Source organism: Anopheles gambiae, chromosome 2 (genome assembly GCF_943734735.2).
Source record: "Anopheles gambiae chromosome 2, idAnoGambNW_F1_1, whole genome shotgun sequence".
Lineage (NCBI taxonomy): Eukaryota > Metazoa > Arthropoda > Insecta > Diptera > Culicidae > Anopheles > Anopheles gambiae.
In genome coordinates, this window is record NC_064601.1 from 50960369 (window position 1) to 50986085 (window position 25717).

A 25717-nucleotide genomic window follows, 5' to 3' on the forward strand; every position below is an offset into this window, starting at 1 on the left:
TAAACTAATTAAATCGAACAACATACAGAAACAACCTGTCCAATCGGTCGGCCCGCTTCACCGTATTGGAGACTGTTCCTATTCGAGAGGATCGTTCCCAGACACTAGCTGGTTACGGCGGCACTCGCAACATTCAGGGTAGAAACTGTTTCTTCTTGTGCAGATTGCACCGTGGCCATCATGGTCACTGGGATCATCGTTAGATTGTTCGCTGTTTTTTTTTGTGCTACTCTGCACGTGTATTTGGGCGTTCATCCAATGATGCATTTTGGAGTGTCTGGGAAAAAGGGCTCGATCAGAAAGGATGCTGCACTTTGGCTTAACGCAACTTGCACGTAAGTCGAGATCCTTCCGAGAGCTTGGGAAAGCAGCAACCCTACAATTTTGCTTCCCAGCGTCAAGCTCGATCGATGGGTCGTCCCGGTCGTTCGATGGTGCCTTTGATTGATCTCTCGATCTACGGCACGGCAATTAAAACTGGGGCGCCCCCTATTTCCAGTTTGGGATGGGGGATTAATTTCAAAGCTACGGAACGTTTAGCATGAGCATCGATCGACGTCTGGCGCAGGAACAGGATTCTCCAACCAATACTAACAAACTTTTAAGGGCTGTGCATGAAAATTCAAATTATTCATAAATTCAAACCATATAAAGTTTGTTTCAGTACTAGAATTGAACATAATTTACACTGTTTTAGACTTTTATCAATATTTAATATAACTCCAAGGGTATCAACTGCCAACCACTATACTCATAGGATCATCGAATTGATTTATTCGATTTTGATAATGTTTCTCACACATGCTGGGCTTGTGTCTGCCCATCCTACTGACCAAACCCATCAGCAGCAGCCAGCTTGCTATTCGGGTTACGGGGCTCACGTCCGGTATGGGAATATCGATTGCTTCAGCTTCTGCTACGTCGACTGTCGGTTCGCACAAACGTGAGGACGAAATGTAATTTTAAAGCTCATTCGTGCAGCAACACAAAAAACGCGCTGCAAAATAATCGATGAAACAAGCAGGAACAATAATCGGACAACACGCCTCCTCACCGAAAGCGCCTTTGCTGGGTTGCGAAATGAACCATTAAGTAAAAGCCAAACCGTTGTGCCGGGCAAGCTGTCGCATGGGATGAAAGCAAAAGTGCAATACTGCATAGGCGTACACGCCTGTCTCACTGAGTGTCGATGGATCTCGAGGGAAAAAGTGGGTTTAACCTCGTTAAAATTGAAATCGGTATCGGTGCATGCTGGAAAAGCTATTCAGGACAAAAAGTGATACAGGGGACGGGATATTGTTTTTACTTGTTCGTTATATATATAGTACTGAATAATGCGTTGAAGAATTTGTTGAAGAATTTGGTTTGATTGATACCAAAATCATTAGACCAAATTTTAATATCACGGATTGGAACTGCTCCATATGTTCCGATTTAATCCGCCGATGCTCAGAGAGATATCGATCAATCCAATTAGCAGCAGTACAAACAAAACACTTGTCACCATCATCAGCTCGATTCGACGAGCATTTAGCGTCTGCGTTTGTTCAAAGGAAGGAAAGAGTAAAATGAACATAATTTTTTTGCAAGGAATATAAAAGCAACAACGAACAAACCAACAAAAAAAACCCAACGAAGCTATCATCATGATATGACCAACAATCAAGATCATCCGATCAAGCGCCTGCCATTCGACGGGTAGGCACATTGGCTTCTGTTGTTTTGGCCCGTCTCACGCCATCATACGCGATGAGCGATCAGACGAGTCAAAATAACACCACCACAAACGAGATCCGCACACCTTGCCGCGCGTTCACCCGGCCGAAGGACTTTGGAACGGAAAACGAGATGCAAAAATTATCTTGTCGTTCTGATGATACTCATCGATATTGCTACTTACAATTAAAAATTATCATAAATATAGCGTGTTTATGAATCGCACACTGCACATCAGTCGTCTTCGTTTCCGTTTACTTTCGATGCATGCTCTCAATCGTAAGATTGTGCTGCTCAAATGAAACAGATGAATTTGTTACTTTACCACCCGAAACAATTCACCAGGGGTGTGAATTTTGCTGATTGTCACCTTGTGGTTTCCTCGGTTGCATTCCAGGTTCGGTCAGTTTTGGTCGATGTTGTTTCGATCTTGCATCATATCGGCAAAGAGTGGGAGATAACATTTCTTGATTGACACGCGATACGGCGAAAGTTTGCCGTGTGAATGTGTGAAATATTTGCCAAAAAAAAGCCTCGATACAACCAAGCACCGTCGTATTCTTTACGATCGTGTAAATGTTTGGAAGATGTTCGTGTGAACAGTGTGTTTTCATGGCAACTTTGTAGCGAGAAAGAAACAAGAAATGGGAGGGCATGTACGATAATGAAACTGTCAATACTTACGCTAACCAGTCTTCGTTTCGGTTTGATCAGTGGACGATTCTGGCCGTTCATTTTGTAGTAAAGTCCGCAGGCATTGCACAGATAGTGGCCAGTGCCGTCCCGTCGCCACAGCGGCGTCGACGTTGCACCACAGTTGACACACTCTCGTCCCTCTGTAGTGGTTAAAGCGTTGAAGAGAAGCAAGAGAAAAATGTTAAATTCATATTGCTAAATATTCACACTTTTATTATTAGTTCAATTAGTTACAGCATAAATGTGCATGAAATGTTAGTAAAATGTTATCAAAAATATGACTTTATGCATGTTATACAGTTCGTTTGATATAAAAAGGTTGACAATTTCTAAGCAACGGGTTAGATTCACGCAAACGCTGCTCATGTCTATTGAAATTAATTAAATTAGTTCGGCAGCAACATTAATTTCAATTTGACGTTGATAAATTGGAGAATGAAATCACGAAACTCGGAGACAGTTTGTGGCAGTCCGCAGAACGGTGCAGGAGCCGAAGTCGTTCAGCCAGGGCATGGGAGGGGAAAACAGAGGTAACAACAAACATAGCCCACGATTGGGCCTAGAAAATATGTCTCCCAAAACATTCCGTCGTCCCGGCCCCGTGCGGGAAGGGACGGAAATAGAAGGCGCTTGCGACATCGACAATGAATGAGAGGTATATTCAAAGCCAAAAGCAAGCGGTGGGAGAGAAACGACAAAAACGCAACGAAAACGGGGCATCATTTTTTATGCTGCCCGTACTAGACGACAAGGACGAACCACGGAGGCACTTGGGTCGTGCTTTGTAGCATCTTGTGGTGACACACACACAAACACATACACGCGCAAAGGGGAACTCGATCGATCGGGAAACATTTTTCCCACAACCCCGTACCGGTGCAGCGCCTCAGATAGAGGAGAACGATTGAGGACAGGCGGGGAGCGTTGGTTAGTCACCGGATTGTGTGTGAGCTGTGCTGCCCACTATCAAATATTAGTTAACCGTTTAACAAGTTATGGAATAAATTAGTCTCGATTTCGCTTTCGACATTTCGACACACTCGCGACAGAACACGTCGATTGTGTGGAATGGGTATGGGTGTTGGGAGGCAGTTCGGTCGCCGGTTGATTCGCTTAGCTTCCGCGATTCTCCTCAGCAAGCTTTCCAACCTGGCAGGGCAGAGTTTGGGGGGAGAAAGGGGAGGGCCTTCCAAAGCCCGATCATTCTTATTCCCGGTGCGCCGGACTGGCTCGGGTTGCGGAGGGATGGAGAGATAATTTTATTCAGAGAGAACAACATTTTTATTTCGATATTTATGTGATTTTCTTTGGTGTCGCGAGCTGCAAAGCATGGGGTATAGCTGGTGGGGCAGAAATCGCACCCCAGTTGGGCTTTAAGTATCTTGTTCTTGTTAATTTTTATAAGACATTGTTTGTTTCTGCCTGGGGTCCCCTATTCAATGGGCCCGGCATGGTAGCCAGTTAGACGGGCCAGGAGAATCTATTAAGAAAAATGTTATTTCCTTGATCATCGGCTACCCTGTTCGGGCATTGTGACCGTGGTGGCAGAGTGTTTGTTTAGTTTGGCTTTCACTGGTAACATTTTTTTTAATTTATTAAGTTTAGCTCCCGTTACGAGCAGCAACAGTGAGCGAGACGGGCAGATTTTGGCAGAACTGAGCAGCCGGGCAGAAGTTGGTCAGTTTTGTTTTCATCAATTCTTTGAGTTTAGTTTTTTTACAAAGCAAATAATATTGAATGGGTGAGCTCTCGGATCCTCTCACGAGGATACGTCACAGAGTGGTGATGATCCGTACGCGCCATTCTAGGCATCATTAAACACGATCGTATCTGGGAAGGGAAGAGAACGGAAATCAAATCGATTCCTTCTAATAATCATCATCCATAACATCATAATCACAGGTATTTGCCATATTTCATTCTGGTTGATGTGAAGGAAGACAAGGTTCGTTACCGACCGCTTGGTATAGCTTCCCAGTCGTGGTGGGAAACCAACTCAATGGCGAAACCGAAACCTTTCCCGGGACAACTTCCCCATTAGGCGATGCTCATGGGAACTAATTGGATCCCGTGACTTGGCTGTAACCTTAATAAATCGCATCGATTCAAAACTGGTGTAGGATTAGAGCTTGCGAATGGTGTAATATCAGGTGCAGAATAGGAGATTCCTAGAATAACGTTTAATCCAGCGCGGTTCCGTTAGCGCGAGGTGAAGAACGTTTTTTTTCTTTCTCTTTAAAATCCACCTAATTTCCACCATTTCCATTAACCCTTCCGCAATATTTTTTTTCCATCCCATGGTCAATCTGGACTAATAGTGTGAGTAAACCATTCTTGAGTCCATAATGTTAAGCATCATTAGCTCCGATGAGTCTTCTGTCGCCTGCAGACACAGCATCCTTTCAGAAATGACTTCGAAATGGATGTCCCCTATGGCCAATTTGCTGTCGAATTATTGGTCCGTTCCGTTGTCACCGAAACAGGAAAAAAGCCGTAAAACGTACGGTGTTATTCAATTTGACGAAACCTGTTAACCTTGCTGGAATTTTCTAAACGTGGCACATTTGCACTTGTCCAACAGACAATGCTTGTGGGAGGGAATACATAGCAAATAATCAATCACAACTGTTTTTTTTTTTCATAAAACTTTATCCAAAAAGCAGGTGTTAGTTTAACAGAAACTGATAGTATATTATTTTCAAAATGAATCTGGCTTAGCTAAACGGCAAGAAATACCCCTTCTATCCGTAAATTGCCCTTGTATACACTGTGAATGGCTTATGGGATCGCTTTGGATACGACGATATCCAATTATAACGATAGGATATGAAACTATGGGACCGTGGAGATAGAAATACGAGAACGCCGAGTGTGGTGTGATGATCGTCATTTTTCACTCCATTCTTCGAGCGATCCAACCGGAGGCGTACATATTTTCGGTAGCGATGATATAAATTAAAAAATTTATTCATTTATATTTCGAGAAGCTTTCTCATCGTTCCTCCAGCACATCTTCTACCGATGCTTTCTTTCATTTCCCGTTCTCGATCGTTTGTTTTATCCCATTTTGGCTGCTGGCATTTGTTGTTGTTGTGCTCTCTTCTGTTTCCGAGAAAAAATAAACCACCAACGCCACCAGCACGGCTGACCGCAGGGCCGCATTGGGATAAACCATCTAACCCAATGTCCCCGGGGGCCAGACGGTGGCAGTTTGGTTCGGATGGTTCAGTTTGTTTACCCATCCCAGTCCAATGTGCCCAGCGCCAGTGGCGAGGAAGTAATCACCGAAAAAAAGCCAAACCAAGACAAAACGCTCAACCAAACAACCTCCGGGACCCGACGGGAGACACCAAGTGGACCGTACCCTTCCTCGCAGACCCGCTGGTGACCGATAATAAATCAGTTACTTAATGATCGTTCCTAAATAAATCGCTGCCATCGTAGCCACCGTGTCGGTTGCGCCTAGCTTGGTACGGGCAGCAGAAGGCTCCCGAAAAAGGAAGCCAGGAGTTGCACGAAACGCACGATCGAAATGGCGAGAGGATCGTTGTCGTTGCCGCTATAGTACCCGTGTCTTGGACAGCGTTTAACCCGTGTGGCGTAGGATTACGGCGTTGGATACGCTGTTATCCAAATCCAACAGGCTTGTACGCCTGTACGGGGTAAAGAATTGTCGTCGCGTACGAGTCCTTCGTTCGATGCAAGGGCTGAAGATTGTTTCGCCAGCGCTACGATGATCGCGAAGATGGCGAAGACGTCAGAACAGGGAGAGAACGAAGGAACCGTCCGATTGACTAATGTTTTGTTTAACTCGTATAAACAATGTGTTGAGGACAAGTTACAGGTATTTAAACATTCTTTGCTTCCTTTCCCATCTTTCGATCGTTTTTTTTTCTCTACTTGGTTATTCCAGGTGGGATAATCGTCCGTTTGTGGAGTGTAACATCGGTGTCTAAATTGACTCTGTAAATCCTCTTGGATGTGGGAACAAAAGTAGGAGTCAATAAAAAAATTGCTTGCAGTATGTGGATATTTGCCTTTGCAATATTTTGAGTGTGAGAAAATTGCTCCAAAAATTCTTACCATGTTAGAAAATTTTGCAGGTAAATAAGATTGATTAGCTCTTGCATTTTTAACACCAAGCTAAAATAAATATCACTTTATTATCTATACACATTATAGATAACATTCCATGGAAATCTAACACTAATGAAGCTATGAACAGTACGCTAACTCGAAGGTTGTTAGCACGCGCATACGTCCATGGAATCGCTATAATGTTATGCAAAATTCTCAATTACTTCTACTTCACTGCAACCGGAACTGTCGATGGCTGCTAGACGCCGACACGCGTGCAGAGGCATTCTAGAATTAATTAATGTTAATGCTCTGCTAATCGTCGATCGATGCACTCTGGGTCGCTGAGAAACAACAGCACAATTATGCAACGGGCACACTGGTACACTTGAAATTATTTTGGAAGGTTTCACACATACGGTGGTTTCATTGTTTCGAGGTTAAGCTAAATTTGGTATGGCAGAATTTTCGTGTTTGTTATCGCAGGCGGATATAAATATTATTATACTGATACGATCCATTAAGGTCGAAATTTTGAAGTGTATTGAATTGAGTGCATGTTTTCCCTATGAACATTTAATATAATCGAGCATAAGAAACGAATGCTTGATAGCCAGCAATCTTTCAAAATGAATTACGAAATTGTTTAATCTGAAAATAGACAAAGGACTACAGTAACACTGATATGGAAGTTGCTTTTTTCTTTGTCTGCAAGCAATCCCCGTTGCAGTAAGACATAGACACGCTGTGTAGTGGTGAAACACAATATCAAACAACATCAACATATTATTACCAAACACAAAAGTTACGAAAACAAAATCAGTATAACAACCTAATGGGTAACTTAAAGAAAATGTAACACATAACAACAACTGGCTAAAATCGAACAAAGGTATAGAAAATTTCCCACCGGTTGCGAATGCGGTCCGAACCGTAAACATGTTTTGGGCGAGGTCATTCTAGAGCTATCGACAGAGGATGAGAGCGCCAGGGCAGAGTCATGTAGAATCAGGTGTCACCACGAATTGCACTGAAGTAGCACCGACTAGGCGGATCAGTAGGAGTGTTGCACACGGAACTGGAAGCTTTGTCTGCGCGTAACATATTTTTTCCGTGAAGTACTTTGGTAAAATTTATTGCGTAATAAATTTAACCTTTTTTTGTTGCTGCTGTTGTGTGGCTACACTTGAGCAAAAGAGTTTTCTCACTCCTTGTTTTGTGTGTGTGTGTGTGTGTTTTTTGCTTCGTTGTCCTTTAGTCTTTTCCATCCTACCTGTAGTTATCTTTTTTGCCTTTTTACATCCTTCCATAAGATGTGTATTGCGTTTTGGCGTATAACGGTGCCAAGACAGCATAAGGTGTACTGTATGGTATACTCCCACGACAAAATTGGTACGTTCAACAGCACTCACACACACATACGTTCCATGCTGGCCATTGTGTGTGCACTGGAAGATCGTCTGTGCAATGGCATCTAAACCAATTTCGTTTTGGACCAGAAACAGGAGTTTACACCGACTGGTCGTGATTTAAGCTCGAATTTACCCAACAACTCGGTGGTGATCGTAAACAAGCGATCATCTGTTGCTGACAAAAAGAAACGAACTGCACTAACAAGCACGGATGGCAATTTCATGGTTAAGGACCATGCACCTTGGCTGAAACACAACGAAACGAAAGCAATTGAGCAGACCAAACACACGAACGAGACGGCAAATGCTCAAACATCCAGCGCAGGGAAGAGGATGCAACACAAAACTATCCTCTCGATCGAGCCACGGTTGCTACGCTGACACGCAGTTCCCAAAAAAGGCTCTAATGCTGGGCTAAAGGTAAGCACGCTCAGGGATCGACATTTCAAAACTCCGAAAAACGACAAACGACAGCACAGAATTCCGAAAACTGTCACGCTGGGGAAAATATATGGATTTTAGGAATCCGACTTCTCCCCCCGCCTGGCTCTGCGTTCTTCAAGTCCCATTCGTTCACCTTGCCCAGATGACACACCGTCCGTGTCCTGAAGGATGGTCGTGACGCAGTATAGGTAGAGGATCGGGAGGGTGCAAGAATGCCTCAATCTCGGGCCCATGGCGATAACTAGGTAGAAGTAGTTCAACACCACTTCTGGCACCAAAACTCTGAACCTTTGTGTATATGTTTGGTAGATTTATGTTGCCTTTGAGTGTTGGTTTTTTTTTGTTTTTGTATGTTGGTTGTTAGAAGATTGTGTGGCTACCTTTTGCTTTCCACTGCAACCGTCAGCCTCTCACCGGTTGGTTTCGACTCAGGTGGCTAATTGGATTGCGTTTGGAAGCAACGTCATCGGAATTGTAAGGCGCCAACGGAAATAATTTTGTTTTGGTGCTTCCGATAGCGTGTAAGTCAAATTTTTCGTTTAATCACGCGTTGCTACGCTTTTCGCATACTTTTCCCAACGAACGGTGCACATTCCACGGCTATCAGCTTTCATGTTTTCAAGCATGTTTTCCTACGCCCCTGAAAAATGTCACGTCTGGTGTCATACTCCCCACACTATCCCACGGCTCTTGTCTCCGGTGCATGATTCAATATGATCCCATCGTAAGTGGCTTTTTAATTAACTTTCCATCCAGGGAGGAACAAAACAGCTCCGTGGAAAAGCGTTCTCGAACGGAAAGCAAAATCGAAAACAATAACGCTAACATGTTTTCGTCTCGATCCACCAGCTCCTTAATCAAATATGCACTCCAGATTCGAGAGTGCCCCATGCGCCTCTATTGTTTACAGCCCCGGTTACTTCGATGATGCTTCGGCTCCGTGCTCCTCGCACACACTCTCATACACACTAACGCTGTATGCATTTATATGACATCATTTTCCGAGACACGCTTACTCGCATGCCGAGGGTATGCGCGAACAAAGCGAAACGGTTGCACGCTGCAATGCATCGATTTTTTTACTGCTGCTGCTGCTGCTGCACTGCTTCCTTCTACACCCATCAGGGCAGGCGCATATCGCTAGAAAACAAAAGCGCTACATGTGTTAAACGAATCGTGCATCACTTCCGCCCACCGGTCGCCCAAAGCGGCGCTCGATCTGGCCCTGCGCCCTTGCCACCGCGCACGCTGGAACTCGATTCCGAACTGAACTGTTTTTCAACAATTAACTTCGTGTTCAAGTTTGAATTTCCTATTATGAATGTGTGAACGTGCCACGGCGCAGTGATGACGGCGCTGGTCTTAACCGTGAAAATGCACGGCCCGCCCTTCAGTTAGCTCTTCTCCTCTCCCACCCCGCTTGGCACCGATGCTTTCGCATGATTGACCCTCCACCGGGGAGTAAACGCACCAACACGCCGGGGAGCGTGTGCGCGGGGAGATTCGCCAATAGAGCATTGAGATTTAATTTATGGTTGTGAGAGAGTTGCCACCTCTCCAGCAGCCCAACCCATCCAAACCAGACAGCCAGCCCAGGCACCTGCGTTAGCGTCTTGGTGGTCCTCTATCGCCCCGTTTTTTTTTTTCAAGTGCGTTGTTTTGCTACACTGATTTAAGTTCAGTTTAAGCTGTAGGTTAGATGAATAGCCGCGCGGATAGATGTGGTAGAAATATCTATATAGTTCCTTTCCACCTCACCGCACAGTGCGCAAGGTGTGTGAGGTGCGCTGTGCCCCGGTTTGCGGTCTCTCAGCTTAATTTATGCGAACGCTTCAATTGCTACAATCATGAGTGCACGTTGTTTCTAATACTTCAGAACGCGTGTGTGTTCTCTCTATCTCTCTTGCACTCTCTGTGTCTCTCTTTCTCTTTGTTACTCGTCACCGTTTCGTATCGCTTCAGTTTCGAGGAAGACGCTACGAAAGAAGGCACTTCAGTCACCAGCAACCGAACCAAAGTGCAATTGAGCAGCAAACTCGAGAACTAACCGCACCACCGTGTGCCGTACACGATGGGTCGCAAGTACTTTGTAAACTTTGGCAGGCAGAGGTTGCTACAGCTACAAACGGGCTGTTTTGGGGTGCAACCGGTCGGAACCGGCCCTGCGTTTACGCCGGGGGCGTTCCACCCTGCCGCGGTGATTTAAGGTCTTTCGGTGGTCTTTTTACACTGGCCCTAACACGGTTCGTGCCGCACACTACGCGTCACGTAACAGATCGAACACGATGGATGCGTTTTTCCGGTGCAATAGCTTTGCAGCCGGAGAGCGTCTGCTGTAGGAATGATTCCGGTTTTGGGTTACATTGCACATGCCTGCTACCTTTCCGGTTCCTGGCATGTGACTCACGGCATCTTGGGAAGGGTGACCTAACGCATAAAACTCCCCATTTCTTTCCCCCTACACCCTTATGAATTCTTTTGATTGTAACGTTACGTCTTAAACTGACACGGTTTGGAGAATTATTCGCTCAAAATGATTTGCATTGCACGGTCAAACGACTTCAGCAGCGAATGGCTGCAGCTGCAGTAATCGTAAGCTGCCAGTTAACCTGCATAGGGTGTAAAATTATTGGGCCAAAGTGGTCATTCTTTCTGTGCCATCATTCTTCATGGAGGTGTAATTATAAAATCACATAAATCTACTTTATTTCTGCCGAATGCGCTGCAAAAGGCTTTGCCTTTTGCATGCTGATTAACATTCGACAATCGCTTCAGGCAAACAGGGGAGCAGTTGTTTCAAAAGAAAGAAAAAGAGACCAAAAGGGTGCGAGAGACAGAGAGATGTTGTAGCTTTTCTGGGTACATATTGGCATCGAACTGTATTCCTAGACCGTAAAACATATGGCAGATGGTTCAAAATTCGTGTCAGTGAAAGTCGTTACGTTCTACACTGGAATACAGTAGTTCTCACAGCTTTCATCCTACAGTAACCGATTCACGGTTGTGTACTTTGCTTCTCTACTAGCTGAAGATACTGTAAACAGGCTCCAGCTTACACTTCAGTTTGTTTTTCTTTCTACTCCGAGCCCAGCATGATAGTGATCACCGTACCAAGACAGGTAGCTGCTACCAAGCTTACCCTGATTCCGCAAAACGATGACATAATCCGCCCGGGAGCTGATGTTTAATGTCCAATTTTGGCCGAGAGCTTCCAGGAACCGTGTTTCCCCACACCAACCAAAAACAAAACACAAAAAACAAACCAACAACTAAGCTTTAACAGCTAAAAATTCGTTGACCTCATTAAAAATCGACTCTTGGCGGGTCGAAGCCCTTCATGATCACCATTCGCTCCATCCTAGCAAGAGACCGTCTATGGTTGTGAGCGCTTGTGTCTAGTTCTGGCCTGTCCAAGTCTATTGCGTGTTTTGATTATCGTTTTGAAAAGTTCTTCAAGCTCCCGTCAAAGACGTAATGCCGACAGCAGCAGCAGAGGCTTCCGTGCGCGCAGACAGTTGGCGGCATAGCTGGGCAAGTGCAACTCCACATGAGTGTCCTTGAGCGTACGACCGAGTGGCAACCCTTGGCTACCAGTTTCCAGCTCCTCATCCAAACCGGCTGTGTGTGTGTGATCGTGTCTGTTAGACGTTTATTTTCATCTCGGATAACTTAAGTTTTACGAGTTCCGAAAACGCCAAACGAGCCGGAGATTGAATCGATCGGTGGAACAAACCTGCCAACACCTTCCACCGACACATACACACACATGGTGTGTCTAATGTGGCCGATACGTGAGATCATACAGTGTTTCAATACGCCTGCCACCAGTTTCCGTGTAGGCAGGTGTCTCTGGTCGGATGGGGGCAGTTTTGTGGATTCGCGAAAAATCCGCGCACAGAGGCGTAATGATTGCTCTCTCGGTCGTACCGTTAGCGGCACGAGTGGCCTCTTAAGTGGTCCTAATAAATTTAGTACGCCGAAAAGCTTAAAACACGCACGCGTTTGTGGAACGTGCGATTGCGCTCCGGGCTGTTCCGAATTTCCTGTACTGGCACTGCAGTGCTGGTAAGGTCAAAGCTTAGAACACAAGCGGAGCCGGTGATTGAAGTGCGCTCAACCGTCCCCGTGAACGCTGTTAAGGTAGGGGAGGGAAGGATGTTGGTTGGCATGGGGGGTCCACGCTCACGGCATCATCAGTTTGCGCGCTATGATTTTTATTATTTTACGAGCGTGTTCCATTAAACCGGTGGAGATGCTTTAAATCAAATCGATCCAAGTGCGCCAAGCAGCTGCATTCGTCGGTCACTCCAGGCACACACGCCCTGCTTTACTCTCCCTCTCTCTCCCTAGATCTCACAAGAAACGGCGATCATGTGAATGTGAGCAGAGTAGTGAGTGTGATTGTAATATTGTTTCTGTTTCCATTTAATGGCCATTACACCGCCTGTGTGTGTCATTTATTGGATGCAATATAACCTCCCAGCTGCCCAGAACAATAGCGAATGCGTATATTACTGCGATTCTACCACACGCGTACACACACGAACGCGAAGGGCATTATGCACAGCCTAACCGGAGAATGAAATAAATAATGTGTTGCTTATATAACACCACCCTCCAAGTAGTATGAGTGTGGTTTAACGTCTCTCGTTTTGCCTTTCTTACCAAGCCTACCGACCTGTCGGCAAGTGTTTGGTAGAACATTTGTTAGAAGTTGATCGCTTTGGGCGTAGACGCCATCGTTGCTCGTCGTTCAGTTTGTGAAGCATGCGAACTGTGTCATCTCACACCAATGATTTATTGCTTCCGAACTCGTCTTCTAATGCACTAACCAGAAACATTTCATAATTTGTCCAGAAAACGATTCAGAAGCGATTCATTAGTCTGTTCGCCTGCAATCAAGGTGTTTCCTCTAAGTAGACGGATCACACTGTGTTTCATTACTCGACAGCGCGTGTTAAGATGCTTTCCGCATACTTTTTATTAGAACAGCAAGGTCACGCTGTACGATTTGAATAATAATCGAACGAAAGCAGTATCTAGCAGTGAGAACAATATCTGTTTCGCATTGTACAGAATGTGGAAGCTGTTGTTGAGTAGCTTCATCGATTTGTTTCTCAACGAGCAACCACAAAATTGAATTGTGTGTTCGTGTTCTTTGAGATGATTATAAAATTCTTTTTACTTTGTTCAAAAGCACATGCCATTAGGAGAAAAAAACGGCACTCCACGTTTGCATCTCGTACGAGCAAACTGTGCCCATCCTACTTTGCCGCCGCTTTGTAAGCAAGCTCATCTACCATGATGGCGTTCGTTCGAGCCAATGCTGGTTTCGTTTTATTTAATTGTGGCAATTTTTTATTACAACAAAACAACAACGCGTCCCTGCCGCTGGGTTGCTCCAGCTCGGCGGCTCCTGTTGCCAACCCACCCCACGCAGCCATTATGTGTTTTCATTTTCTCCATTGTTATTGCAACGTCATACAGGGCGGGCAGCAGTAGCATTTCGCATAGTCGCACTAGTTCCCGTCTGTTTGTATGTTTTTTTTGCTGTTGTTGTTTTTGCTTCTTAACTTCATTTTTCACCCAGACCGGCATTTCCTTGGACGATGTCCCTTCCCCAACCCTCCCCCCTTCACTCCTCTCCTCCGGCCCACGTGCAAAGCGAAACGATCGTTTCGAGTTTTTGTTGGGCCATTGTTGTTGGTGCCCTTGGTGCATAAAATCAGCCACCGGGGCCTCACCCGCAATGCCCCAGCCCTAACGTGTGTGTGTGTGTGTGTTTTTTTTCATCGCCTCCAGTCTCAGTCTCCGTGCTCTGTGTGCTGGAAAACCGGGGCGGACCATTTGTAAAGCATTTGCTGCCTCGGAAGGTAACGCATCGGTAATGAGAAGATGCAAATCGATGCGCGAGTAGTGCGAGCGTGCACATCACTGGGTGTGTGAGTGCGTTTCTGTGTGGCTGTGCACGGTGCAAATGCACTTTTTGTCTGTTGGAGAGAATACTCGTGCAAGAGAGATAGATGTATAGGTGGAAAGAGGGAGAGCGAGAGAGAACCCCTCAGCACCGTCCATTCAGGAGGAAGTGCAAGTAGTTTAGTGGTTTGTTTATGTAACCAAAGCAATGCATCGGTAACGCGTTCGAACGGAGCTACCTTAATGTGAGCTGAATAGCAGGAAACATAGCTCTGCTGATCGTAGCCTTTTGCGTAAACTTTAGATAAATGGATGCACCGGTGAAGAATGTTGCAGTTTTATGCACATTTTCAAAAGGGAGCGCTTTCCGTCCATTGGGGTTGGATGAAATGTAGTTCTTAAAGTACACTTTTAATTATTTCCGTTTTGAACGAAAAATGTAGCTTGTTTCTGCTTATTTGATGATATTTTTTACAAAGCTGTACAGTATGTAAATACCTTGATGAAACCCGTTTTTAACACATTGTGCAAATCACACAGACCGTGACATAAAGTGCAGTTTTGGACTACAGAATACGAGCTTTCGTGCGCGGTCGGTGCACTGGAAGCCACTCAAAAGAAAGAAAGTAATGAACATCGATTGTCCCGTACAGAAAAGGGATTTTTACAAAGTTTGCCACCATAAACACACACACACACAAAACGGTGAATTAAGTTAGTGATGAAATGTTCTATGGGAACCATTCTGCAATACCCTCTGTTAACGACCTGGCGTGTCATTCGTCAAATGTTTTTTCACTCTTTACCCTCCTTGGTTATAAACCTCCTTTTTGGTGAAATACAAAAGCAAAGACATGAAAAGCACTTAGTGTGAAGAGCACAAGAAATGAATATTTACAATAAATCAAAACACAACATAACTCAACAACCGCTAAACATAAGAAATAACGAAAAAAAAGCATACAACCATAAAGCAAAATACACTGTTAGTACAACGGAAAGTAAAGGTGACAATAGGAACAGAAAAACAGAAGATCCACAAACACCACCGTGTCCATATCTTACCGGCACTCGTGCGCGCTTTCGTCCGCTGCGGCTTCATGTGCGGGCTGTTCATGGCGGGGCGCGGGTTAGACTGTCCGAACGAGGCAGCGGCATGCTGGTGGTGGTAGCCGTACCCGCTCGTATCGTACCCCCCGTACGCCGACTGGCCCGACCCATCGAACAGCCCACCGCCACCGCCAGAACTGTGGCCGCCAGCGGTGGCGACGGCTCCCGCTCCACTCTGGCCACCGCCGTGCACACCGCCGAGCCCACTTCCGGTCGGCTGACCGCCATTGGTATGGCTACCGGGCCCACCGCTGCTACCGTTGCCCACCGTCCCGCTGTTGCCCGTACCTTCGCGCTGCTTTGGTTGGTTCTGGCCTCCGCCACTTCCGCCACCGCCACTACCGCTCGATCCGTTGCCCCCGGTGAGGCAGGGTTTCACGTCCAGCCCGCAGCTGTCCGCCGTCTGACCGGTACCGCCACCACCGACCCCTCCGCCCACGCCACCACCGCCGACCGCATTGCTCGAGCCGACCTGGGCTTGGTGCATGAACGCGTTGATCGTCGCCTGATACTCGGCCGGTGCCGTCTGTACCGAGTCGGGCGTCGAGTCCTTCGGCGGGGTGGGTGGAAACGAGAACAGGTGCTGGCCGGTCTGGCCCGTCTGCACCTGGGTCAGCTTGTCCTGTGGGTCCTGCGGGCAGGCGAACGGGCTTCCCCACGCACTGCTGGACGCGATCGGTTTGGGCGGGTCGCTCAACCAGGACAGTGGTCCGTGAAAGTGTGGCCGGCAGACTTGTGGTGACACGTGCGACGAGGTCATGCGGGATGCTGGAATGGAAGAAAATGAAAGGAAACCGATAAGACAAAACAAATTTTGTATTTTTGTCGCTTAAGTTAATACACATAAGATTGTAAACTCTTTCTATCTATCGTTTGCATGGCGTCATCGCCGAAAATCGACTCTTCCTTTGAGACTTGTGGATGGATTTTTGTGAACGCTGTGAAATATCCTGTTACAGTTTTTTACAACTCGTTTCTTTATGCAACAGGCAGAACGTTTTGATAAACGGAACATCGGTGACTGGAGTGACTTTATTCGTAGCCTGCCTCGTACACACGGCTGCGTGCCTGGCTGGGCAATGTAAGAGTATAATTTTTCGTCATAACAGTACCCTTAATAGGTGGAATTATGAAAAATGCTGCACCTTCGTCGAGACATTGTTTTATTATGCATCCCTGCTTGCGCTGCTCTCGTCGTCGTCGATCGCGCTCCAGTACGTAGCGGCGATACGTAGCCAGCAGAAGGACACAGTATCCCCCGCGGCACCGATCGCAACAACCGATCGTTGAGGTGCCGAGAAAATGAGCGACGGAAGAAGAAAACAACAACAACTTCAACACAACCTAAGCCAACCAATGCGGTCAGCAACGGGCGACTGCTCTGCTCCCAAATGGTTAACCCATACATCACCCGGCCCCAGCCCCGGAATGCTGGCCGGAGGGGACTTTTCGGTTGTTCGCAATTCGCCACGGATACAATGGCGCGCAATGGAGCCTTTCCAGGGGCCTAACGTACCTCTCCGTTTTCGCATCGTTTCCATGCCACGACTCCCTGTTACTCTGACCCTTGGGCTAGCAGAGGAGTGCCAGCACTCACCAGCTTGACGGCTGGCGGTGGCGGTAGCGCACTCTCTTGCATACCGACATATTTCCCAGCCACACCATGCCCATAAACCTGCCAGCCAAGCTGACAGATATTTGCCGCCGTGCTGTTTTGCCGCGTACCACGTGCACTGGCAGTGGCTCAATACAACTGTCGTAAAATTTTACCATCACCAACAACAACAACAACAACAACATCAGCATCGAGCACAGGCTCGAGCCGGAAATCAAATGGTGGTGAAAAAATCGGACAAAAATGAAGCTACGGTAAGAAATTTCCCCAACCCAGCTCTAGGGTGGGAAGTGGACAGCAGGGCTGGGTGAAATAAAAATTTATGTTCAATAATAATAAATGATTATAATTATTAAATAGCAAGTGCACCGCAAACACATGGCACCGGCTGCCGAGGTTTCTCGGGTGGAAGTTTAAATGAAACATTTCCAACGCGTCCAGTAACAACTGTTTCCAATGTGTATGTGTGTTTTTTTGTAACGAATAAAACGCCTCCGGGATTCTCAGAGATTGATCAGTAGGAAAAGTCATAAATTCCAACGTACTCCTTTTGCAACGTTTGTAACCCCACTTTGTAGTAGTACTACACTCCCTACAGCGGGCCCGCGGACTTGTCAAAATAGAGCGATTGAAATTTATCTCACTGAAGCTGGGAATAAATCTTCGGTTTTGGAGCTTCAAATACAGAGATCGTCGAGAGTGGAAAACGATCAACATCCAGCAGATAGCGAGGGCATGCGGTGTATCACAGTACAGTAACCTCTTCCGGAGGGTGGACGTATGCTTCTTCATTTTGGTGTGCGTGTTGCGGCAATTTGAATATCATAATACACGAGCGGCAAACCTGATGGTCGGATGATCGATCGGTGATTCGAGTGAGCTTGCGGTGGTAAACGTTCGTGATAATCGGATTAATAGTGGAAGCCTGATCGCTGTGGGACAGGTGTAAAAGATGGAAGCTTATAAAGATTAAGTATCGCGGGATGGATAGAAATCTATGAAAATGATCGGAGATCTGTGGTGGAGCAATAGATCAGGCATAGATCGATCATTCAGATCGTTTTCCAAAAAGGCTGTCTATGACATTAGCTGATATTATTTTAAGAAAGGGTTGTAATATATATCCAACGCTTACATTGTCGAACATAGCTGTAAGTACCCGTAGCTGACAGCTGCAAAGTCTCTCCTGCGCTTTTGCTCGAGGTTATGTTTCAATTAAATATAATTCAAGGCTTATTAAAACATTGCACTTACAAACCACCAACAATATCAACCGATCTCAACGCTCGTAAATCACTCAACCACCTCGACCGTTGGAAGTGTGTAAGTGATGTGAGATACTGGCAGCAGCCTACTGTTCGCGGTCTCCGATCACGGGTCAATACTCTGCAACATGAATGTATGCGTTCTCTTCCGTTGGACAAATAGGCTGCCGCAAATAAAACACCACAAAAAACACCCGGATCGGTACTGGAATCGAATCGAAACCAGCAGCACGAAACGTTGCAAACGTGACAAGCTCGGTGTCGAGGATGCAATCCCGAAGCTGCAGGCCGAGAAAGCGCCGTTCGCTGCAACCGCGAAGCCTTCGATAATAATAAATAATAAATAATTATCATAATAATAATAATAATATTATGATTCGCATGCCGTTCGGCATTGACGAGTACGGCGTGGCAGTTGCCAGTGCGTTTTGCCACATACACTCCCCCGGGCATCGTTGACGACCGGAAGGGATTCGACCATGATTGCCCCCGATCCGCCGCACGCCCCGAACGGATCGCTTGTGCCAGTGCGTCCAACGGTTGCCTCCGTACGAGAGATCCGTCAAGACAAGTCAACTTAACTCCTCGACAGAGTGATTTTGGATTTTTCCATCCACGTTTCCGCACACACCGACAGAGTCACCCACAGCCTGCGCACAGCCAGCCCGCTCCCCGCAGGACAGAAGGAAGCGAAGGATCCATTCTACTTCCAAGCCAAACGATCCGGGCGTAAGAATTATGACCGATGGATGAATGGACGGATGGATGATGGAGAGCGTGCGAGATTCGTTTCGATCGCTTCGTCTTCGGGCTTCGGGGCTGGTCGAGTTTGAAACATGCCCGGTTGTTTCCTCGCCCTTTATTTCCCCCGCACTTTTACACTGCCATCCCGGCACATTGGCGTGATTCATTGATTTATGTGCGTTAAGATGATCGATCGATCTGGCCGGTTGGCCGGTTGGCTGGATTAAAACGCGACCTGCTGCTGCCCTTCAGTGTAACGCATTCGTTCGGGATCGGTTTGGTAGGCCCGGGACGGTTTGCGGTCGCTAGTATACGGTGGACTGCGTCACGGTTGCACCCGTGGCTAGTAGCCGGGAATGAAAGTTTTTGATTGAGACAATGCGAACCTCCGGGTGCCGCAGTGGACCATTAAACCGTGCCTGAATGTAAAACAGGTATAACCCCACAGTTGTACGGTAAACGTTCTTCGATAGGTAATCGATCATGCATGCGTTGCGGGGAAATAAGGCATTTTAGGGATTCGCTTTTCGACAGCACGACACATTCCTTGTGGTAGCTTTGTGTGTTAAATGCTCGTTAAGCTACACAGCAATATACGCCTTTAATTCATGTCCACAAGTCTACAAATCTCTAAACTATTCAGACTCATTGATTGTGCTGTGCAACGCTTTCAATAGAGAAAGGCAAACGCCCTCCCGCACTAGCTTCATATCACCAGCGAAAGATCGTCGTTTCACCTCCATATACCTTCCATGCCTTTCTACACGATCAACCGCAGCAACAAACCAACACATATTTTACAGCATCACATCATGTCTAACAAGCACAAACAACAATGAAATCATAAAATTTATAATGCTCACACAGCAAGCCACCATACCCACACCGTGCCAGAACATAGCTCTCTGCCTCTCTCTCTCTCTCTATTTCTATCTCTCTTTTTTTTTCACTCTATCTCTCTGTTTCTTTCTGTTTCGTGATAATGCGTATGTTTGTGTGTGTGTATGCTAGGCTAGAACGATAACGGCAACGAATTGGACGGCCGCCGAAAGGTGGGTAATAGAAGAAAACAAATGATAAATACCTGTAATAACATTAATACAACGTACGAACGATTGAAGCAACGAACACGAGGCAAAGCGTGTAGTAGAACGAGTGTAGCAGCGATAAAGTGCAAGCAGCAGAAGGAGTTAACCAGTACGAACAACTCGTGCAGGAGAGCCCCGTCGTCTTGGAAAGGTAGCTTCGCGCGCTCCTCTCAAAACAGAAGACGCTGTGATTTGATTCGGAGCACGAACGAGCCATTCTTTCTGCACTTTTTTTTAATTCGTTCCGTGCTGCCTGTCAGCATCGTTCGTCCAAACACAGGCACACTACAGCCTTGATCTTCCATGAGTTTGCTGACAAAGTGAGGGCAAGGTCCAAGGGGTGCGGATGATGCTGAGCGTCTTTTTTATAACTGTCCAATTCGTTGTTATTTTTTTATTCGTACTTTAGTTTGTTTTCCCCGTTCCTCCCGCAAACGATGCAAGATGGACGGAGGGGCTCCAATCATACGTGCAGACATTGCGGAGTTATGATTTATCCACCGGTGCGCAGCATATAGATACGGTCTGCGGAATCTGCCGATCAGCTTGTGAATGTGACTGGTATCGTCGCCTGAGACGTACGGGCACGTACGTACAATTTATTACTATCAGCCTCCTTTCCCGCACTGGATCAGTGGATGATCAGATCTGTGGCGGGGGATCGCCGGGATGAACAATCCATCCGAATGGCCTGGTTTTGGCTTAGAGATGATTATATCTTTTCATTGTTTTGTAGCTAAACAAGCTGTTGGGGCTTGGGTGCCACTGGCCGCGGGTCTGTGAAGGGACAGCACCGGTTTATCTTCCGGCTGGTATCTGCCTTGTTAGATCTTTACTGCCCGGTGTACCCGGGGTGCGAGCTGGCATCGCACAATCACACAAATCACGATCAAATTGTATCCGTGAAATGTCCACGACCGTGCAGGACCGCTACCATCCGGGCATCGGCACAATAAATTGGGCACTCGTTTGAGGTAAGGATCATGAACGATAATTTCAACCTTCCCTTGGTCGAGTGCGCTCGATTAGAGCGGGAGACCATGGGTGGATTGTTTTCAGCTTGATTTTCGGTATCCATAATCCCGGATGCTCATGCTTATCATTATTTATGATTATGATCTTCTGATGGCAGTTGATTATGGTCCCTTTCCAGTGACCGTGCGCTCGTCAATGCTCGTCGAATTATTGTTCATTTTATTATGCTACATCGCAATAGTCAGTGTCCTCGGTGGTTACAAACTTCTCGCAATGGACGAAAACTACAAAAAGGGTAAATTATCAGTGCTTCAGTGCGCTGCATTACGGTGTACCGGGGGATTCCATCGCGCAAGAAAGAGAGGACGTATTTTTACGAGAGTTTTATGAGCATAAATCGAACACTATCAGTTTCTTCTCACACAACTCGCGGTTATGTGTGCGGGTTGGACGTGCGAGGCACTCATCGAGCGTGTAAGTCCAACTTCACAAACACCTTATCGGGGAGGAACTATCGCAAACCTTCTGAACAGCTGTCGAACAAAACGCTCATCGCGTATCATCGCCAGCATCGAAATCGGAACCCAACTCCGGCTCCAGTTTCGCGTGCTGGCGGCGTCAGGTAATAAGAGGGAAAGGAGAGGTGTGCTTAGCGCATGGCTAAACTTCTTCATCATCGCCGGTCAGGGCTCGGGCTCGGTTTCGTTTTCTCACCACTGCCACACTACCCTACGCCGCAGGGAAACGCGCATCTCCCGTCGCAAGTCATCGACAAAGTGTCAACGATTAATTTGGAAGCGAGATCGCGATGTCCGATCTGGATCCCGATCTGGCCACTGATCACCATTCGTCTCGATCACCGTTTCGCCCCGATTACGCGGTTACCACCCCGGTGCTGCTCTGGGAAGCTGAGGGCACTCCTATCAGCCCGATTACGATCGAAATCTATAAATCTACGCATACCGTTGTAGGGGGGAATGGAGGCTCTCGCTCCTTTCCGCTCCCCAGGCAGCAACATGGGGATTGCATGTGATGGCATGCGCGGACAGAGACCAGGGAGATGCTGTCATCCCCATTCGTTTGCCCGTTCCCGCGTGTATCGAGTGGCAACTTGGTGGCTCCGCTGCTCGCTGTCCAAGTAGATTCATCGTTTGGCGTTCCCCTGGATAGCTCCGATTTGAGCCGAATCCACTTGGAATTGTTTAATTAATTCAATGTTTATCCTCTTTTTCTCCTGTTCCTGTTGTCGCGCTCTTTCTCCCTCTCTCGCTTACTATCTAAACAGCAGGCTCTAAAACAGAATGAGCGCACCGCGTCCGTGCCTCATCGGTGGTATCAGATTACGTGGCAGCGAACAAGTTGTTCTAATCGCGAAGCGTGTGGGGACAAGCCGAAAATTAAGCGACGAATAGGATGGAATAAAAAAAGATCGACTATAAAACGTGTAGGATCGCGGGCAGAATGAGCCCAGGGCAGTGAATAGGGAATGTTTTCCTCGATACGAGTCGGATGAAGTTCCTGGAAACAAGACATCCCAGACACCGGCCTACCGATCCATGGGAGTCAGCCAGTGACGCTCACGGAAGGCGTACAAAACTTTCGATCAGAGAGCGCAGAAGCTTGCTCCAATGATTCCACGCAGTTAGATTTGAAGGTAAATAAACATTACCGGATCATGCTATGTTTAAGCACCGAAAAAACTTTCAAAGCATAACAACGTTCTGTAGATCTTTTTCTGAAATAACGCTACCAGAAACGAGTAAGCGCCAACCAGCGCCACCCAGAATTTATCGGCACTGAAATCATCTGCAACTGGTCTTTTTTTTTCGCGATCACCACACACTTCTTGGTAGTTCCGGGTCAAGCGGGCTTATCGCATACATTCCAATGGCCCATTAAAACATGCTTCCCTTTGTATACAATGTGATTTTTGTCACAATCGCAGCAAGATTCCTACCAACCCTCGATCATGACCGCCGATCAAGCGCATCCTCGGCCTCGTTCCATTCATGCTCGGTTTCGCCGTGTGTACCGAAGCTGGCAAAAACATTGTTAACCAACCCTTGGAGCTCAATCGATTGAACCTTAGCGATCGTTTTCTGACCGCCGAAAGGCGTTTCCTACGCTCTCTTCGTCCCGAACCTGTCAAGCTGTGTAAATTTTATTCCAAAAATCTCTGCTGTCACCGTGCCCCAATTGCGCTTACCCTGGCTGCTTGTGCCCATTTTTCCACGGTGGGAATCGCCAGGTACAAACGAATCAGGCTTCAGGGTTCGAGGATTTTTTTTCTTCTCCCCACTCCGAAGCTAGAACTGGGCGCACTGATGTCAGCCGATCAGCCATTCAATTCAACCCGGTGCCAATTTTGGGGCTACCCGTGGGGGTGCTTTTTGTCAAGCGCAGGACGAAGTGGAAATTCGCGTGGTCGCAGTGCGCGTAGTTGATCGGCAGGCGATTTAAGCATCCGGTTTGACGAGAACGCTGGCACAGGACGCAAACCAGGGTTTGCGCTGGCGGACGGCCAACCATGCGCAAGGATACTGGATGGACATTCAATCAGCGCGTAGGATTAGCGAACAGGGCGGAATGGAGCGGCCGCGGCTGATTGTTGTCCCCAGCGCAACAGCCATTGTTCGGCAACAGCCATCGGCAGCCGTAGCGCGCGGGACAGGTTTTAACGATATGTCTCGTTTGTTTTGCTCACGTTGCAATGTTTCCAAAGCACTTCTTCTGTGGGTTTTCTTTCCTGTTAAGAGTTCCGCCGCGAGCGGCAAGCGCTTGAGGCAACTGCTTCCCTTCCGCTACGCATCTTGGTGCGTGGAAGCCCTAGCGCTTCACCTGCAGCTGGGCCTTTTAGATGTTCGTTTTTCCTGCTTCTCCATTTGGGCGGCAAACGGATGTGCAGCGTCGTAAAAAGCGCCGCTGCAACTGCACAACAAGAACTTCAAATTTAAAACAAAAAGGGGATGCATCTCACCGTGGATTATTTTTTTTCCTCTGCTGGTGGAGCGGCGGAGCATCGACCCGCAGCTGAAGCATCTTGGTTTGAATGGTTCGTTTTTTGCTGTTGTGGGTTTCTCTTGTTATGTGTGCGAGCACTCGTGAAACAATATAATTGAAGCATTAAAAACATGTAATTGACCACGATTAGAATGCACCGAGAAAGGGAATGAGCCCCCGTACGCGGACGATTGATTGATCATACCGCCAGCGAATGTGAAAGCGAATTTAGTGTGGTTTAAGCGGTAGCTCGAGACGTTAATCGTCACTTTTATTTTTAAAAGATCGTTTTTTCCTTGATCCATTGATCGTTAGAGCCCAAGTAGTGAGTTACGTTTTGATGTTTACAATAATATTTTTTACATTAATCCGTTTGAGCCGTTAAGAAATCTGATTTTGGATAATAAATAATTGATTCTTCAATGAGATGATTGTGAAAATACTCTTCTTAACCATGCTTAAATTCCTTGAATCGTTAGCTTTTTGCTCGATTTTTTCTTACTCTTGCAATTCCCTTAAACGGAACTCGCAACCGTGCTCCATTTCTGCCACCGAGGTAACTCACAATTCCCACCGATCTACGTCGCAGGTTTCTTTCCCTGTTCCATACGTGGACACAATCGAGCGTACGCGTACCCATTAATATGGCAGGATGCCCATGTAAAAAGTTCAAGGTGTGAAAATGGATTAATTAACTGCCGATCGCCAAAAACTGCAGCAAACAGCTTGGCAATAAAAGGAGCTGAAGCAGGTTAGCTCTTGGAGCCACATGTTTCAACGTCCAACATATTATTAATTAACGTTGCGAATCGTTGATAATCGTTTGCGCTTTGCGTAGTTACCGGGGTAACCATTGCCATTGTGATTTTTTCCTCCATTGGCGAGAAGGATTGCAAAGGTTATTTTCTCGCGAAAACATGCGGGCAGGAAGGTACGTTCACGCACTACCAATTAAAGGATGTTTTCCATTCCGATCGCTCGATCACCTGTATGGGGACGGGATCGAACTAGGAGTAGGCATAAAAAACAGAGAAACCATCACTGTGGCCCATCTAGGAGGGAAGGGATTTGGAATTCTTCGCATATTTTCCCTACCGAAGAGATGAGCCAGGCTTGTTTTTCTTTTTATTCATCGTCATAGCGTTCCGGTTTTCGTGCAGAAAATCGATGAAGATCGCACAGCATTACCGTGATTGCCGAGTGCTGCAAAGTGTCGTCAGCTCGTAGGGTGCTGCTGCGCAGTAGATGCAAGATGGTATGAGATGTTTTTCGCTTCTTTTATTACTATGCACTTGTACAGCCCAATGAAAAAAGTCCATGTCGATGAAGCCCGCCGATGAGGTGCGGTGCTTGAGACTATGATGAATCTTAATTAAGAAATGGTGATGCCATTTTGCAAACCGTTCCGCATGCCTTGCTACTTATATTGCAAACGCCATTCCGGGACGGCACATCATCACGTAGAGCAGAATTGCACGTGCACAGTCGCAAAGTCCCAGAAGGAGGCAAACAAGCGAGACAAAATGAACGAAAACGTCGCGCATCACGGTACTAATGTGCGCAATAAGTAACGCGAGTGTTTCACGCTGCAACAATCAAAACAGAGTGTCATGAAATGCAGTTAATTTCTTCATTTATGGTCATTCGATCTCGTATCTT

General features: G+C 46.7%; 1 protein-coding gene across 2 annotated transcripts in view; it reads right to left on the reverse strand.

The window, feature by feature from the left end:
- Positions 1–25717, reverse strand: part of LOC3290975 (GATA-binding factor C) — a 103013-nt gene that overhangs the window by 32696 nt on the left and 44600 nt on the right. The window contains exons 3-4 of one of the 2 annotated variants that reach the window (XM_061642157.1): positions 15660–16139; positions 2401–2552 (exon numbers count right to left, since the gene is read on the reverse strand). In XM_061642157.1, the coding sequence (XP_061498141.1) occupies positions 2401–2552; positions 15660–16139 (632 nt within the window). Of the gene's footprint in view, positions 1–2400; positions 2553–15326; positions 16140–25717 lie in introns of both variants that reach the window. The other variant, XM_061642156.1, reaches the window with a different exon arrangement.